This window comes from Cydia amplana, chromosome 27 (genome assembly GCF_948474715.1).
Source record: "Cydia amplana chromosome 27, ilCydAmpl1.1, whole genome shotgun sequence".
NCBI classification, from domain to species: domain Eukaryota; kingdom Metazoa; phylum Arthropoda; class Insecta; order Lepidoptera; family Tortricidae; genus Cydia; species Cydia amplana.
In genome coordinates this window covers 1,271,978-1,291,826 of record NC_086095.1, presented here as the reverse complement: position 1 = coordinate 1,291,826, position 19,849 = coordinate 1,271,978, and the positions used below count along the sequence as shown (strand labels likewise).

At 36.0% G+C, this 19,849-nt stretch overlaps 1 protein-coding gene across 1 annotated transcript in view; it reads left to right on the top strand.

Annotated features, from left to right (window-relative positions):
* The window catches only part of LOC134660393 (uncharacterized), a 28,758-nt gene that overhangs the window by 6,334 nt on the left and 2,575 nt on the right, over nt 1-19,849 (top strand). Inside the window, exons 7-11 of the mRNA XM_063516128.1 lie at nt 351-422; nt 1,867-1,952; nt 2,669-3,121; nt 3,745-3,922; nt 10,613-10,704. Of these exons, the coding sequence (XP_063372198.1) occupies nt 351-422; nt 1,867-1,952; nt 2,669-3,121; nt 3,745-3,922; nt 10,613-10,704 (881 nt within the window). The remainder of the gene's footprint in view (nt 1-350; nt 423-1,866; nt 1,953-2,668; nt 3,122-3,744; nt 3,923-10,612; nt 10,705-19,849) is intronic.

Genomic DNA, 19,849 nt, shown 5'->3' with positions numbered 1-19,849 from the left:
TAAGACAAAGATAGTAAGATTCTCTCTGTCTATGTTTGAAATGAGACAGTCTTTTGACAAACTATATTAACTCACATTTATAGATGGCGTTAATTTTTGACATTTAACAAATTGACACATATCAGTGAAAGAATTAGGATCTAAGTCAAATGGCGTCCTAACAGTTTTAATCTTCTGTCGTAAGATGGCAGTAAATGTACTGTGGCTACATAATTTACCATGACAGTAACTCTCTATACACTCTGTTCTCTTGTTTAATATGAAGCAACGAACACGTAGACGGTCTTGTCCGATAGACGGTATTACCCACATTGACTTTGTATAATATCTGTGATGATGGTATGCTTTAGGTCGGTGAGAGAGACTACTCTAGCAGCGAATCAGTGGCTAGAGGAGGCGAGGCAGATGGACTGGAGTACCAGGTACAGTCACACGGGATTGTTACGCCATTTAGGGTCCTAGCTAAATTGGTTGTTCCATACTTACGCTATGGAATGTCCAATTTACCTAGAACCCTGAATGGCGTAAGAATCGTGGAGCGTGATGGTACATTAAAAATATATTATGTACTTAATACCTAGGCATTTCTATTTAAAGTTGTACCGTAAAATGGTGTGAGTAGGGGCAAAACTGACATTCAAACCTGGATAACATTTTATTTTTATATATGCAAACTGAATGGTGTATATAATAAGTGATCCGGACGTTTGTATTTTAGTTTTTATTTTATTTTGGGTAGTTCCATTTCATAACTTTGACGATAAACAGGGAATCCCACCTCACCCCGTAGTCCCTCGTAATTGGGGTGAGATGGAATTTCATACAAAGGTGATTTTGGAAGATTGTTAGATCGATTTTTTTTATTATGAGATTAGTATAGCTCCATTTTAAATTGGAATACATTACTTTTGTAGCAGTAGCCTTAAAATCCCATCTCACCCCCCTTTCATCCCTTCTCTCCCCATTCATAACCCAACTCTCCCCGCGAACCCTACTCACCCCATTTTACGGTACCTACAAATTTTGTGTTAGAATTGGGAATTTTACATTATTTCTACTCAGAATCTAGAGCTTTTTTTCCATCTTTACTGAGTAATCCCTATGTTTTTGGTCCATTTCGTTACGTTTTCCATTTCGTTACCTTCTATGACCGTAACAAAAACGGACAAACAAAAAACGTAGCAAAGTATGTGTACACTTTTTCTCCTGTAATGATCGAATGATCTCATGATTTTGACCCATATATTTTCATACATTCAAAATGTATGAAAAGAGTCGTGACAATTAGACGAGACCGCAGACTAAGAGAATGACCCAAATATAAAATGGGTTACCTATTTATAAAAAAGCCTTGCCTTTGCAAAAAAGTAGTAGTAGTAGTAGTAGTAAACTCTTTATTATACAAAAAGACATATTAAAAATAACATACAATTAGTAAGAAGTACAAAGGCGAACTTATCCCTTTGAGGGATCTCTTCCAGTTAACCTTTGAGTAGATGAGAGGAGAAAGTGAAAAGAGGGTGACAAATGCAGCAAAATGTACAACAAGGTACCAGAAAGATAAAGGATATAAATACATACATAATGTATAGGATAAACATACATATATTACACAAAAAGGAATGGGGAAAATACACTAAAAATTGGAAAGAATTAGAAAGATATAAAGCAACTATACAATAGAAATATAGACAAATTAATCAGTCAGATCAGATAGCCATAGCTTCTTTAACCTCTCCTTGAACGACGCAACCGATTGTGCCTGCCTGAGCGAAACTGGCAGCTCATTCCACAGCTTCACTGGACGCACTGCGAAGGACTATATTATATTATATTATAAGTAATAATAATTATTCTACATTTTAGATACGTGTACACCGGCGGGGATGATGGTATTTTATCAGAAGACGTAGATTACGTAGAAGATGAGAAATCTGCACATAAGGATTCAGGTACATTATAGAGGTAGAAATAATTATAGGAAGGAACTATTAATCTAATCTAAAACGTTGTGGTAACTGATTCTGCTAAAATACTTTTTTAAATTAATAACCGAATTAACAGTTTTTAGGGTTCCGTACCCAAAGGGTAAAAACGGGACCCTATTACTAAGACTCCGCTGGCCGTCCGTCCGTCCGTCCGTCCGTCTGCCACCAGGCTGTATCTCACGAACTATAGCTAGACAGTTGAAATTTTCACAGATGATGTATTTCTGTTGCCGCTATAACAACGAATACTAAACACCGAATAAAATAAAGATTTAAGTGGGGCTCCCATACAACAAACGTGATTTTTGACCGAAGTTAAGCAACGTCGGGCGGGGTCAGTACTTGGATGGGTGACCGTTTTTTTTTTGCTTGTTTTGCTCTATTTTTGTTGATGGTGCGGAACCCTCCGTGCGCGAGTCCGACTCGCACTTGGCCGGTTTTTAGCAAAGAAATCACTTATTATACGCTTGACTTATGGACACTTGATTTGACCTTTATTTGACCCTGTTACAGCCTACCCCCATATTTTTATAACGCTGTTACGTCTTCGCCCAAATCTAATGTTTAGTAAATTTCATTTTTATGTAAAAACGCATTTCTTTTGTCTTTTCTTTTATTTTGTAGTTTCACAGTGCCTTGGTTTTATACTGTAATGCTTGATCAATAAATAACACTTGCAGAAGCTGAGCCAGAACAAGATTCCGACTTCGCCTCCAAAAGACCCGAGCGACGCAACAAACACAAAAGAACGACCAGATACGAAAACAGAAAGAAACGAGCCATAAATATATCTGAAAACTTCGTTGACAACGAGTTTACCGACGAAGCCAGAGAAATTACTGCAGAGGCTGAAGAAAAAACAAATGAATCTGACTTTAACGATTCTATATTCGCGATTAATGTCACAGATGACGAAGAGACGAAAGTGACAACTGAAGGTAATTATGAAGAAGTAGATGTGTCTATTAATAAAACAGATGCTAAGTATTTTGTACTGGGAGATAACTCTGGGCTGACGACAGAGAAAACGGTGAAGAGAAGAAAGTTTTCAAGTGAATTGAAGAATTCGGACTCTTTTGAAGATGTATCAGCGATACGGTCGAGTCAAAAGGATGTACAAAGGCAGCCAGCAGGTAATGAGCGCTTTTATATTTTACTAAATTATATATTTAATGATACGACAATACAAAAGGTAATCACTGTCCATATCCCGGTCGATATATTAAGTCTACTAGATATCCCTTTATTCTATTACGAAATAGTAAAAATATGTCAAATTTTAATTTATTTGCTAATGATTTACTGGTCGCAATGATTTTGTGATTGGCAATAGTCTCATACGAACAAATAAATACAAACTAAGTACCTATAGTAAAAATTTGGACTGGCATATTTTTTACATACTCATAAATAATATTAGATAAAAAGTTTAAAATATCCAGTAAGACATCTCCAAAGCACGGTTAATTTATTTTCATACATTTTTGTATGGAGGGTTGTTTCATTTAATTGGAATGGTTTCTTTGGATAATTTATATACAAACGGGTGACTTACGGAACCATACACCGAGCACGGCCCGAAATGCTCTTGGCCGGTGTTTTATTAATTGTGACGTTATCTATGAAAAGGGACCTTATTGTCGATGGCGCTTACGCCATTATTAACGATGCTCCGATATAACGCTGTGCGGCGTAAGCGCCATCGACAATAAGGTCCCTTTTCATAGATAATGCCCCAATTCTACGTATTCCACAGAACATATCGATATCAATCCCGACGAAACGGACGATGGAGTCACAAAGTCAATGTATGAGATGTATTACAAGAAAAAAACTGAAGTCAAACTCAAGAAGACTTTCAAAAAGGCGGTCAAACCTCGCCCGCGTTGGCAAAAGATATCGAAGAAGATTGGCGAAGATAAGGAATCAACTGTGTAAGTAAAGCCTGCTTACACGATACAAGCTGCCTGTAGTTTCTGCTTGTACTTACCACTTAGATTACGTTCCCTCTGCATTGCCATGGCACATTACTTTAGAAATCGCCATCACTTGTCTGTTTGTACGTAGTTAAATCTGTGAGATCGATAAAATATTGATGTTGCTCATGAAATCGACCTGTCTTCTTCATTTAGTTTTTAGTTTAGTCTGTATAGTTGCCGCATGGCGCCACGGCGCTAGCTGTCAGGCGCAATGTACGGCCAAGACGGGTTCGACCCAACATTGTACATAGTAATTTATTGTAATGTATTTTTATCTTTTTGCTGTCTTTGTCTTTTGTATGTTATATATTAATTTTGTTTTGTATTCATGTTACCTATCGTGATGGTTTCACCGGATGGTCTCATCGGAAGATCAGCGCTGGAAGTCGCCAGCAACATGCTGAGATGAGACCATTTCGTGGCACTTTGTCCTTTTATTCTCTGTTATATCTCTTGTCATCTCTTGTTATATCTCTGTTATATCTGTTACATCTGTTTCTATTTTGTGTTTGTGCTCACGAATAAAATTATTTCTATTCTATTCTATTCTATTCTAAAGTATCTTGAAGAAAGAAGAAGAAGAGTTTCTCCTTTCTTTATTTCTTCTTCTAACGTATCTTTTGCACTACAATGTTGATATACATATAGAGTCTGTTCGGAAAGAGAAGAGTCGTGGAATGTATTGGGCCCACAGACAAGACAGAGCATAGTAACTTCAACTTCAACTTCAACATTTATTCAGCAAATAGGCCACAAGGGCACTTTTACACGTCAACATTGAATTTACATACAAGCAAAATAATAATAATAATACATCAACAATTATTAAATACAACTACAGCTACCAAATCAAACCAACGTAATACAATTACTTAGAGATGTATAAGGTCTCTTAATGTCGAATTACATAAAAAAACTATAATAATAATATTAAAATAAAAACAAAACAGATACATGGAAAAAAAAATTAAACTTATTTAGAGGTGTAAATTGGTGTAAATGTCTCTAAGTGTCAGAACTAAAAAATAACATAGTTTATCAAATTATCCTTAGAGATGTATAGGGTCTCCAAGAGCCAGAATCCTGTATGATTAACACATTACGAGAAAAAAAAACATACGAGAACCGAATGAGGCGTCTCACTGCAATTAAATTAAAAAATAAAGTTACTAAATATATTCGTGTTAGCTTAAACAGACCCGTCTCCACAAACAGCACCCGTTCACGAGTACGACGCGTATCTCAGCCATCGCTACCCCCTCTGCCACTTATACGGTAGTTTTACTCCATCTTCGAGTCAATCACGTGCCGTGATTAGTCCGTGTCTTTGAACGGACCAATCACGGCACGGGACTCGCTCACCTCGTCCCCCGCACCCCCGTATTTTTGGCAGCATCGGTTTCATGAAATAATTGCTCCAAACTCCGTCTAGAGGATTCCTAGTCTATGATTGGGCCCCATACGTTCCACGACTCTTCTCTTTCCGCAAAGTCTCTAACTATATAGATATGTAGCTTATACTATAGGTAGATGGGCTTTTACTACTCAGAATCGACAGCACTCTCCATCCTACCATTAAAAAAAGATGTCCCAAAATGTCCATTCCATTACGTCACGTTTTTAGTATGAGAAATTTTTTCACTTGTATGTAATGTGACGTAGTGGAATGTACAATTTTTATACAAAATTTTGGGACAATTTTTTTTATCATCAGGATTGAATATGCTAGTGATTCTGAGTCGAAAGAACCCAAGAACACCAGGATCTGGGAGAATCGGGTTTTCAATATTTATTTTAGAAAACGCCCAGATATAAGTCAAGAAAGAGTGGTAACACCATACATCAGTTTTCAATTTCAATTTCAATTTCAATGTTTATTTGCAACCAAGTAGGTACAGTGGGCACATGCAACTTAATGCTAGGTAGGCACATAGGTACATAACTACTAGGACCCGGATAGGGCTTAGCAAAATAAGGTTTTAATTTTTCCTAATCTAGATTTCAGTAGCAATAATTATACATTCATTTTTCTACCAGTAGCTACACAATTCATTTGTATTTTTAGATAAAATAAAGATAAAACTGTCAGGCGCGGATCCAGCCCTCAAAAAAGGTTGTGGTCACAGCCACCCGAAAATCGGCAAGTACGAGTCAGAGTAAGGGTCGAATTCACTCATGAACAATCATGACTCTAGAACGACCATCCCGATCTCAATAAACCGTGAAAGTGTGACGTTACAAGTCTATTAGGGGGGGTAGGTACCTAATGATTCCCCGACCAATTTTTCGCAGACAGACAACGTTTCGCCGAACATCTAACTTTTAGACGACATTTGCTAGTTTTGGTTCAATTCGTTTTTGTGTTCATTAGCAGAACAATTATTGTAAGAATTTCATTTGGCAGTAATCTTCTCGTTTAAGGAACTTTTAGTCGAGTAACGTTTTTTTTTAGATTTTATACACTTTTTAAAGATTTCGTTAAGTAGTATAATCGACAAATTCAAAATGGTGGAAAATAGAGACACTGATCCTAAAAAATACATGTGATAAGTACCCCATTAGATTCGGAATAATGTCTAGAAATTTATTCGAAGCACATAAATAAATGCAAAATCACTATCACTACATAGTATAAAACAAAGTCGCTTCCCGCTGTCTGTCTGTCTGTCTGTATGCTTAATTCTTTAAAACTACGCAACGGATTTTGATGCGGTTTTTTTTTAATAGATATATAGAGTGATTCAAGAGGAAGGTTTATGTATAATTTGTTAACCCGTGCGAAGCCGGGGGGCGGGTCGCTATTATATATAATATGGTATTCTGTTTTTTGCCAATATATCATAAATTACTAATGCTAATAATATTTAACAAATGAAAACAAAAGATTCCTAGAGAAGGGATTTCCAATAAAACAAATCTAACTCTAGGTCCTACTATAAGTAATGTAATTTGATTTGTTCCGATTATTTCGATTCCAATCAGGTATCACACGCATTTTGAAGTTATCGATAGACTAAAGACATTTTCGAATAAAGGATGACTCACGCTAGACCAGGCCGTGCCCGGGCCGAGGCGTCCGACATGTCATTTTCTATGACGGCTAATCGGTGGTCACGTGGTGCTTACATAGAAAACGAAGCGCCGGAAGCTCCGGCCCGGCCCCGGCCCGGTCTAGCTTGAGTCATCCTTAAAATATCAGTTTTATTAAATATTTAACTAACAGTTAAATTAGTAATTTAGCAATTGCGTTACCAACTTTGATTCAAAGATTTTGCGCATAGATAAATATAAAAATAAACGCTACTCTAACAACTACGCTAATAAAACTCCTACAGCTGTAAATTGAAAGATGGAATTATTTTTTAGGAAATTGTACTAACATTTGTGAATGTTTAAGATTTCTAAGACCCCATAAGCTAATTCTGAGAAAGATTCCTCTGCCAAAGCGTCTGCGAAAAATCGGCGTAATTTTATTCGGGGAACCAATAGGGGTGCCCACTCTATTAGGGTTGTGGGCATGCCCATCGTGCCCACAACGGTGGATCCGCGCCTGAAAACTGTTGTCAATACAAAATAAAATTTAAAAGGTATAACATGAAATTAATTACAATTTTAATAATAATGGTAAAAATGGTAAAATATTGTAAAATAATTTAGTAAAACATTTGTATAAAGCATTTGTAAAATTGTCAAGGTAAATATAAAATAACAATACGGTAGTTAGGTAGGTATTAAAATTTGGGTTGGAGGTGAACATAATATTATATCATGGTTATGGCTAGGACTTTGTATAGTTATTGTAAACATTTTGATGTTAGGATGAGTTTAAGTATTCATTAACGGTGTAAAAAGCATTTTCAATTAAGTAATTTTTTAGAGCTTTTTTAAATTTGTTATCATTTTCTTCAGATTTTAGTACTTCAGGTAAATTATTGTAAATTCGTATTGACATAGAGTATGGTCCATTTCTATGAAGTTGTAATTTTGACGACGTTTGAAGCAAGTTGTTTTTATAACGTGATTCATATCGACGTGGCACATCACCAATGCCGGTTTCCATTTGAGAAGATAGAGAAATATCAATCCTACGACTTTTTGGGGGTTTCTGCACGAAAAAACGGCCGATTTCCACTTTTATCATGCTCCACATCGTCGATCTTGGGGCTGCCTGTCACTTCCATATTTGTTGCAGACGGTGCGCATTCTGCAGCTGGATCGAGACGGTGTTGTATGTCGATGGTGGGGATATATTCATCTCCATCTATGAATAAGCGGTCATTTCGCATTATCGCGTGTTTTCCATTCCGACGGGCCATGATGAGACAGTCTCGTATGTGTTTTCTCTTTTTCAGCGATTCACTATCAAGGATTTCTGCAATAGCGTAACCGGTATTCCTAAAAAGATACGCATTTTGCAGGATATGATTTTTTAGGCGCTTGCTTAATATTTCAATAATTAGTGGACGACGATGATTGCCTTTCCTTCCTATCCGCTTAACTGATTCTATCGAGCCGTAGATGTTTATGTTATAGATGTCACCAAACATGTTACTAATTCGCTCATATAGATCCTGGTCCGTTTCATTGTAGTATTCATCAAGGCCGTATAACACAAATTTTTTCGATGTATCATCTTTTCCTGCATTGTCCAAGCTTTTGTATTGAGTCTTAAGCTCTTTTAATTCTTCTTGCAATAAAATACAATCTTTTTCCATTTTTTCTATTTTGGTATTTGTGTTTAAAAGTTCATTTTTCAGGTCTTGCTGCTCTATTAGGATTTGTTGGTTTTTTTGTGAAAATTCAGCCTTAAGGTCGTTTATTGCGGAGCCTATTTCTGCGTGTATTAATTGCTTCAGGTTGTTGAAGATTGTTATGTTGTTCATATTTAATTTGGCATCCAACAATGCGCTAATTTGTTCAATTTTTACGCTTGGACTACTGGGCGAATGATTCGGGGGTTTCGAAACAGGCAGGTCTAGTTCTATGTCAACTGACATGGTTGTGTTGTCTAATGAGGTCATATCAAACTGTTTTCGAACTGGAGTGGAGTCATTCTTCCGCCTTGTTGTGACATTTACGCATATAGGACAACGCCACGCCCGGATCAGTTCCTGTTGGTTTTCCCTAAAAGTCGCCGAGGTCATGTTTAGGCACTGGTAATGGTAATTTCCTTTGCAGGCTACGCATGTTAGCAGCTCTGAGTTATTCGTAATCGGTCTCGGACACGCCATACAATCCATTGTGAAAGAAATTAATAATTTAAAAAGGCAAAAAAAGTTATCACGACCACGGGGTTTGAACGCAGGCACAAAAAAAAACCAATTGAAACAATAGAAAAAAAAAAAAAAAAGTTTTATCGTCCACAAGTCTCGAACCCGGAACTATATGGTTTCACAGTCAGTTGTCACTATGTTAGACCACCAAGCCAAATATTCTTAGCGAGTGTTGGCGAAAAAGTCTTATACACTCTAAGGGTTATGTTCGGTGATATCGTCGAGACGGGTATGGTAGTGATTTTAATTTATCTTAATAAGCTACCCTTTTTTTTTTGTTATTCACAGTTCTTTGTTTAGCACTTTATTTTTAATCACTAAAATATGTTCATGGTATGATATTTATTGCTAAAAAGTTATGTTTTTGCATAATATTACCGAGTGTCACTATTTTTAACTTGCACTGACATTCGTAGTCCTTTATTGTAGACAGTATTTCATTTTACCAAAATATGTTATTAATTCTATAATTAGTTCACGTAGCACTAAGATAACAATAACACAGTCAATTTACACTAAGTCTTATATTATAAAAGTTCACAGCACTTAAAACTATGACTAAAACTATTTTTTAAGCTGATATAATCGCAGAGCCAATGTTTACGTGACGCGAGCGCCATCTCTCCCTTATAAATACTTTCTTACCAAAACACGAGTTATTTCGTAGTCGACATCTAGCGTCAAGTAGCGGGCATTATCAGTTCTGCTAGTTGACAAACTGGGGCCTTATTCGACAAGGGACGTTTGACGTAGGTATCCTGTTGAACTTTGAATCTGAACAATCCTGTGTCAAAATTTGACATTAGCAATCCACAGTTAGGTGACAACCAAACCAAACCATTATAAACCTTAACGTAATAAAACATAGTTGATATTTGTTGAATTATTAGTTGTACCATAGAGAAAAAAATACATAGAGTGCTCACTCCATACATCAGTTAGACTATTAATTTCAGTGTCTACATCTAGCATCGAGTAGCGGAACTATCAGTACTGCTACTTGACAATAGATGTAGCACCGACCGGAAATTGTTATCTCAACAGCATAAGACTTTCCGGTCGGTGCTACATCTATTGTCAAGTAGCAGTACTGATAGTTCCGCTACTCGATGCTAGATGTAGACACTGACATTAATAGTCTGAACTGATGTATGGAGTGAGCACTCTTGTCTTACTATATTTCTCTATGGTTGTACCAAATGATATTATCCGCACTTGATGAACATGCGGTTCATTCAACTGTTGAAATGAATAGAGGCCAATTTTATGGATAAAATTGCAATTTTCTCCTCAGTTTTTGAAGAGTAAAGAGTGCTTTTACAAGTTAGTGTGGTGATAAAGTAGAATCTAACGCTAATATTCCTTATTCTAGACGTAGAGAAGATGAAATGAAGCCGATTGCACCTTACGGGTCCAGAGCGTACGTGTACGAGAGTGGAGAAGAGAAACACAGCGAAGATGAAGGTCGGCTATATTCTCAGATTCCTCCAAATATGTAGCTAAGCATTGACATAGATATCTAGGGACTGACTTTACGGGCAATAATAATGAGGCATGACAGGGGCCAGTACAGCGGTGTGAAATCGCTACAACGCGATTGGTTGATGAGTTCGCATCACGCGCGCGATTGGTTGACGAGTTCGCATTAAGCGCGCTATTGGTCGCAACTAGTCGCGTTAGACTGCACGATTGGCTGGAATTCGTGAATAACACCGCTGAACTAGTACGATGTTTAGTGCCCCATTAGCCCGTCCTTAGATATTATACATCAATGTAGCTAAGTAGATTCATTCATTGCATAACATGTATAGTCGGTCAAACAACTTTGTCAGTAGAAAAAGGCGCGAAATTCTAATTAGCTATAGCCCCCTCTATAGTTCGTTTTTTAGCATTAGAAAGATCAAAGAAGGTAAGCGATCTTGACATGTCTTTTAATTGAAAAACGCTTTTTAAAAATCAGTTACTATTACTTATGAAAGCAAAATAATTGGAAATTAAACGAACTTACCTGTAAGTGAAGTTCATTTCAATTATATTAGCTGCACAAACTTCGAAATGATAATTTTAACTTGTAGTACGTGCTTTATCATGTAGCCTGTTCCATGAATGTTACAGAGAGGCAAAGCCAAAATTAAAAATATGTATCTGATTTATGAACATAACTCCTACGTTGAACGATTCCCGCGCTGTCAACTGTCAATGTCATTTAGTTTAGAGTAACAAGCCAAGACATAACACTTTCACTGCCAGTAGCCCGCTAGGATTCTCTATTCTTAGGTACTTATCGCTACAAAGCGGAAAAAACATATGGTATCCGCTATGCTTTCAGCTCACGCTGGCAGTGAATACGCCAATAGATGGAACAACTTGGCCCCCAATTCAGCAAAGCCAATATTGCCATAACTTTGACAGGGATTATAGGTACACGAATCCCTGGCTGTCTCAGGACAACGTGGGTACTGGGCGGGATGGGTTATCATTTCGAAGTTTGTGCAGCTAATATAATTGAAATGAACTTCACTTACAGGTAAGTTCGTTTAATTTCCAATTATTATTACGCTGCACAAACTTCTTCAATGATAATTTTAACTTGTAGATGTTTAGAGATAAGTATTCAAAGTTTGTTTTGGCTTTGTATTACAACAATGAAATCATTGATTAACAATGATTTATTATTTCATTTTAAATTAGGTACCTTTTTAGTTATCATTAACTATTTTCAAAATATAGGTATGTATATTTAGTTTACAACATTATTTAGAGATCTAGTGATATCATTTCATCAAACTGTCTATCGTATAGTATAGATAGTTGAAACAAAAATAATTTGATCCTTATTTATTAATAGGTAAGTATTTTCATTTATACCACCAAATACCACATACAACTTAATTATTATAGGAAAGAAATCAAAGGATAGCATGAGATGCATCTGTTGGCGAATACAACAACTATAAGCAACTCTTGGCAGTGTGTTATTGTTGGTTACACCTTTAAGTAACACTTATTTTCTCATTTATCATAGTAAGGATTTACCAAAATTATTGGATGGAACCATGATTATGAAATTGAGAAAAATCATTACAAGAATCACTCCACCTTGATGTTTTTCTTCCACCAACTCCTAAACGATTTACGGTTGACACAACACATAACAGGTTAAATAGGTGATGAAAATAAAAATATATGAATACAAATCTTTAAGAGTTGACTTATGTAATCCCTCTACAAATCGTTTGGGAAGTGATTTTTTCATGATTCTGAGGGCAATAAATAATCACTAACAAGTTAACTACCATCACGAATATTATTGTTCGTTATTTATATATACAGGTAATCAATGTTTTACACCTCATTCAATTTGAAATTAGTGTTTTCCCTGAAAAAATTAATGCTATGGATAGCAAGGGTTGCTGAAATTTATCAATCAGAATAACAGTAAAGTTTGATATTTTTTCAAGGACAGGGTTTGCACGTTGTATAGGTACAATCACAACAGCTAATAAAAGTGATAAAGTAATTTTTTACTTTTTCTTAATCCTGTAATGAATGATTTTCATTAGTTGGTGACATTGTTAATAAATAATTTAAGACCGATTAAGGGTACTAGGTCACACTTTAAGGTTGAGTTTGGTGCAATCGAAAAAACGTTCTTCACAAAGTGTTCAATTCTATCATTTGAGGAGAGCCTATTCCCCAATAAAAGCACAAGAGCAGATTTACAATTATTTACACATCTATACCCTCATTACATAATGCTATTAAAAACGGCAAGCACTTCTGAAACAGATGCCATAAAATAATTAATGTAATTATTTTTACATAACATACACCAGTATTTCAAGTGTGTACTGTGTGTGTGTGTGTGCTTGACGGTGTTGGGCGCAAGGGATTACACCGTACTGTACTCCTTTCTCCTCTTCCTCTTCTCCTTCAGTGATGGCTGATGGCACTTCCTGGATAACACTGGGGTAACCAGGATAATGGATAATGGGGTAACCGCTGTTGAAACTTGAAACCAGTTAATAAAATATGTTTTTATAAATGAGAGTTGGGGCGCAAATCTTATACAATTATATGTACATATGCGTGTAAATATTTTGTAAACTGAGTAGTTACAATGACCGTGCCTTGATGCCTTCTACTTTTCCTAAATTTTAATACCTTAGATTTCGTTTCAGTTGGAAGGAAAACATAGATAAAATATTTTTTGCAAAAGCATCTACTTATGTAGAAAAAACATCTGGGTTACTTCACCAGGATATTTATATAATAACCAATAACTCGTGAGGTATATGGATTTCCAAAATGTTGTAAGAATTTCAAATTTAATTTGCGTTAAATCTGAAATCTTACATTATTTTCTCTCAATCAGCTTATGACACTTAAAGCACATATAGCATTTAAGTAGAATATTGTAATTTCTCTTTTCACACCACTGCTAATGTTCCTAGACATAAAAAATACTGTATTTCATTTCACCGGTTTATAAATAATTGCGATAGCTGTGTTGTCTTCTCTCAGATGTATCTCAGTGTGGTAAACCGGAAAAGAGGGTCTTTAAACATAAACAAGACCACCATAACCTGAACAAAATTAATGTACCTAATTCATTCTATTAGGCTTATTTAATAATTTCCACACGGGTGTAAGTATTACCGTAAGTAATTAAATATCTGGAAAAAATATATATTTATAACCCTTTATTTTAATTAGCCACCAAATTATGTCACACTAGGTGATATATTGGCATTGTATTTCTTTAAAATATACGAAATTCAGTATAGGTACTTTTATCTATTCAGCTCTTTAAATACACACATAACCATATTCATTAGCCAAACTTAAATATCTATAACTTGTAGTTATAGGTACCTATAACTTGTAGTTATAGGTACAACAACCCATTTATATGAGCAAAGTTCATTAAAACTAATTACAATGTGACCAATATATAAAGGACTTTATCTGTTGTTTAAGTTTGTATTTATCCTTATCGGCTAAAGAAATAATTATAGTATTACCCAGCTTTCTGAGGTAAGTACTAAGGAGCTAATTTCATTTGATTATAGCTCCATATAGGTAATGGTATCAAGACTAATTAAGTGTATCTTGTATATGTATGCACCTACATGGTATAAATAACATTTATAATAATAAGCTTCAACAATAGATATATAATCTAAACAATTGCTCATTATGTGACCTCTAGATCTTAGACACTTCATGAAAGGTCTGACACATATCGACACCTAGTCTAATAGTCTAATAAAAGGACTTATGTCATTACTTCATTAGTTTCATAACAGTTCCAATTCCCTGTTGACTTAAACTGCTTAGTTGCAATAAATTTACTTCTTCTATAGGTATCTGTATTTATTTCTCTTAGGATTTGGTAGAGAAAATATTGAAGTCAATATTAAACTGTATAAAGTGTACATTATTTTATAAGGACATCATAGGCATATACACACAGTATATATCACAGTCACATAGTTTTCTAGTATTTGACTATCAATTTTACAGAATTGATCATATTTCGGAATACCTCTAGGTATTAGCACAGACAAAATTTAATTTTTTATGACAGAATCCTTGTAAATATGATGTCACTGCAATTAAAGAAGTGTATTTAAATAAACCACAGCTTTTGAGAATTTGTTCTAAATGAACACAGGCTGTTGTAATGTCACTTGAGTGCGACCACATTGTGACTGCAGAGAGGAAAGTGTTGCTCCGCTTCCTTATCGCTGCTTTTGACCAGGGTTTTTTGTATGTTGTAATGTTAAATGAACACTTTATTATATGAAACAAATAGTAACAGCAAAACATACATTGGAAAATATGATTGATAATCGAGCCCTTGAAGTTGAAGTACCGGGCCGTAAGCTATTAGTTTTTCTGTTAGATTTTCTTATAATATCACTTGTCGACAGCATGTTTTAAAGAAATCTCTAATGCCATTTATTGTGCTTTAATAGTATTTAAAGGACCGCTGCCTTAGCGAAGATTCTCAGCGATGACAGTCACACAAATGAAAGTCAGTCACTTAAAAGCGACAGCCGGTTGCAGCACAAAATTGATTGAGAGCTAAATCATCACAGTTAGCAAACAAATACTTAGCCTTATTCATTACTGACAAGCATCTCACCAGCCGCAGTTCAAGTCGCTGCCAATAAAATTTTACAGCGCAGATTATTTTTGCATAATCTTGTTTGGGTCATACTGGTTTTGTAATGTTCTTAATTATACATCTGAAAAAACAAACAACGAGGTTGTCTTATTAGGATTTTTCCATATCCAGATTTCTGGTGCCTCCGTCTCACGATGTCAAGATTTACTCGCTTAATTCCTTGCTTGCTGAAATAAGAATAAATATTTTAATTCACCTACTTGAAGATGAGTACATATCAAGAGACGGCCTAATTTGGCATACCACATTGATTAACTCATGGGGCCACAAAACCCAGTTCTAGCAAGACTTGTGGCCTTAAGTCCACTGCCATTGGCAGGTAGGATATGAGCCATATCTCAGTGCTGTTAGTAAGGAATAAGTGACAACACCACAATGTCCCAAATATACTGGCATTGAACACACCTAGTATTAGTATGTGAAAGATTGCCAAGTTCAAATATCATCAGAGATACCTAGGTTAGTACTCCAAAAAGCTTAGTATAGCCATTTTACAAACAGATGCACCTAGAATAGTGCTCCAGATTGCAGTGCATAGCTCAGTCACCATGTGCAGTTAGCAGACAGACACACCTATAATAGTGGCCCAGAATGCACAGTGCACAGCACAACCACCGTGTGCAGTTAGCAGACAGAGGCACCTAGAATAGTGCTCCAGAATGCACAGTGCACAGCGCAACCACCGTGTGCGGTTAGCAGACAGATGCACCTAGAATAGTGCTCCAGAATGCACAGTGCACAGCACAACCACCGTGTGCAGTTAGCAGACAGACGCACCTAGAATAGTGCTCCAGAATGCAGTGCACAGCTCAGTCACCATGTGCAGTTAGCGGACAGATATACACCTAGCTAGAATAGTGTTCCAAAAAATCCAGAATGCACAAGTAGCACAAACGTCGAAAATCATGAACAAATAAGCACTTGATACTGGGTCCACTGTATTTCCTACTTTGCGTTTATTTCCCTTTCGGAATTTTAGATACGTATTAAACATTCGGTCGCTGGCGAGCGAGGAGGGCACAGATTGCTTTTTATACGCCACGCGAAAATCGCTTTTTTCTCTACGCCGCTGGCGGAGATGGAGATGATGATGCAGACCTAAAATAAAAAGTAGGTACCTACGTCCATGCCCTGCTAGATTCTTATTTTGATATGCAACATGTCCGGGTGGATAGTCATGCCATGCCCTCCCATTCCGAAGGCCGTATAATTCTTTTTAAATCGATATCATAGATGGCGCTATATGTCACAATCGGCGATAACGAAATTTTTATCTTACAGATTAAGATGTATTAAGAGACATTTAAAGTGTCATAAATTAAAAACATTATAAATGAAATACAAACATTAATAACAACACGAATTCAATGCATTCATTTTCAAAATTTGAAATCACAATTATATCGCGACTGACTACGTTATGAACAACAGCGCAGGACAGTTATGTGGAGCTGTCGAAGTAATATTGAATATTGTCACTAGATGGAGCCACCACGGTTCTAATATGTGGAGTTTGATTTAGAATAATTACATTTGAGTTATGAATTACGAAATTTAGTACATAATGTAAAAAAAATAGATCGGTCAATAAACATGCCTACTCTAAATGAGTACCTATTTTTTTTAAAGTAGGCCTGACGTTAAAATATAAATTAAAAAAACTCGTAAGCCGATGTTTTTCAAAAGAAATGAATGCTTTGTTTTTAAACACAATGCAAGTTTTTATTTCGCTTGATGTCCAAGTCAAACGCACATTTTACTCCTTTATTGACCGACGCGTTTGCGAAGGTCTCCGTTTTAACTCGGGCCAAATTTCGTTTGAGGAGAACGTTCTCCTCGGTTTAATTCTCAACCGATTCTCATCAAATTTTGTGACCAGATTCTAGGATAAAATAGTTTTTTTTTTTTCAATGTGATTATTTCAAAATTGCGGAAACAAATATGTAGTCGTATCAATATTATAAGAGCATTTCTTTTCTTTTTGAGATATATTTACAGTGCTTGGCAAAAATGTAGAAATGTTGTAATGGTATAGGCGGTATTTAGATATGTATGTAGGTTTTTACTCGAAAATAAGTAGCCAAATTTCGTCAAATTGGCTAAGTGCTATCATAGCGCAGTTTGTAAACAGTTGCTTTGATGCATGGAGGTTCCAAGTTCGAACCCCAGTAAAGTGCGCTGCTAACTTTTTGTAAATTTTTACACTTATATTATTGTATTATGTATTATTATTTGTGCAAAGCACGGGTTAAACGTATTCGTTTCATTTTTCCAATCTTTTATTAAAATTTTTGTTAATTTAGTTTTTCTAAATAATTCTAAACGGCGTACCCATATATTTTTTATTCAGTTTTAAGCTATGCTCGCGAGGTCTACAGTTTATTAATTTCCTTGTTGTAAACGATGATCGGCTTAAACCGCGAAAATCGAAGTTTGTAAACTTCATGAGGTAGAACAAACTAAATTGACAGCGATTTTGATAACACAGACTATGCAAGTGTTCTTTTAATTACATAATCTAATAGAAGTTTGATGTTTAAAATAACACTAATAAAATATGCTTGGTATGACTCATGCAACTATCTTTGTCACTCGAATTACAACTTAATGTGAGTAAAAGAGCCCAAAATTTGCAATATTCGGTGTTCGCGGGTCGCGGGGCCTGCCTAGTCGAATTTTTGTTGACGGACAAACTCCGACAATGACTGCACTCATGACTACGACGGGAACTGGGAAGTATGGGGGTGGTCATGATTTGGTCATGGACTGGCCACGGTGTGACATGCGAGCTATCCTTGAAAAAAAAAAATGCTACCTAGGTGTTCGTATTTCCAATGCAAGGTCATGACCGCTATGACTGGTCAAAAGTCGATGTTTCGCTTCTAAACTGAACACAGACTTGAATTGACAAGACGGTGTGTTATATCTATAGGTTTGTATTTATTTTTAATTTAACACGAGTACTTATGTCCTCAATCGCTCCAGCGTCTCAAAGCCGCACAGCGACGTGCACACGCACACTCGGATTAAGTACTAATTGTAAGGTGCGTCTGTGTGCTTACGAAAACTACCATACAACTAGGTACATAGGCGTGAACGCTGAACGCCACAGTCATTCGTGCCGTCCTCTTCTTCTTTCTAATAGGAGCGACAGGGACAGCATGCACGGTTTGAAACTTCTAACAGTTCTAACCATGTTAATAAAAGAGGGACGGGCAATATATCTCGCCGCGAGATACTGTCGTGCCTATCATGTAAAATTTGTAAATATAAATAAATATTTGTAAAGTAAATATTTGTTTTTAGTGCAAATATTTCCTTTTTGTATTTTAAAATACTACAAAATAAATCGTGTTACTGCCATTTGTACGAGAATGTAAATTTTTAACATGAAATAAATGTTTAATAAATAAATAAATATTATAGGGACATTCTTACACAAATTGACTAACGATACAAATGTGTAATATACAATTAATACTTAAATACATAGAAAATATCCATAACTCAAGAACAAATATCTGTCTCATTATATAAATAAATTACACTTTATTTTCAATATAAAAAAATCGATCGAGTAGGTAATTCAAGGTCACTTTTTTTGTAACGTTGTGGACCTGCTACTTACGGGTTAAACACCCTGCTTGACCATGGAAACCGGCATACCCTTATTATTTTCCCTCCTCTTTTTTATTTCCGAGACTTGGTGCGCGACTGACACTATCAATAGCTGGCGCGCTCGAGTAACATTTTTAATAACTAATCCGTTTTGTATATATGTTTTCTTAGGTACAGTCAGCAGCAGAAGTTGCTAAGCGGGCGAGGCGTTCATAATTACCTTGACGCGCTCTTATTCACTTAACAATAAAGTCGCGTCAAGATTATTTTGAACACCTCGCCCGCTTAGCAACTATTGCTGCTGACTGTACATGATAGGACAAGTACGGCTACCATTAATTGATGTTTGACTTTTACGCCACCGACTGCGTGAACTCGATCGCACCAATACATCAATGCGAGTGCGAGCGAGATAGACTGCGATCGACTTCATGCAGTCGCTAGCGTACCTAAATGTCAAATGCCAACTCATGAGCCGTAGCGAATAAGCTACAAAACTTTTAGTAGCTAAATAAAAAAATGAATAAATCGGAAATACAATTAGTTTATTTATTAATTTAAAAGCATGGCAAAAAAAACGTTACACACATTTTTTATTGCAATATTACGAAATAGAATGTAAAACACGCAAAGCAACGTACATATATGGGGCATTATCTATGAAAAGGGACCTTATTGTCGATGGCGCTTACGACGCACGGCGTGGCGCGGCATTGTATATATACCGGAGCATCGTTGATAACGATGTAGGCGCCATCGACAATAAGGTCCCTTTTCATGGATAACGTCACATATGAT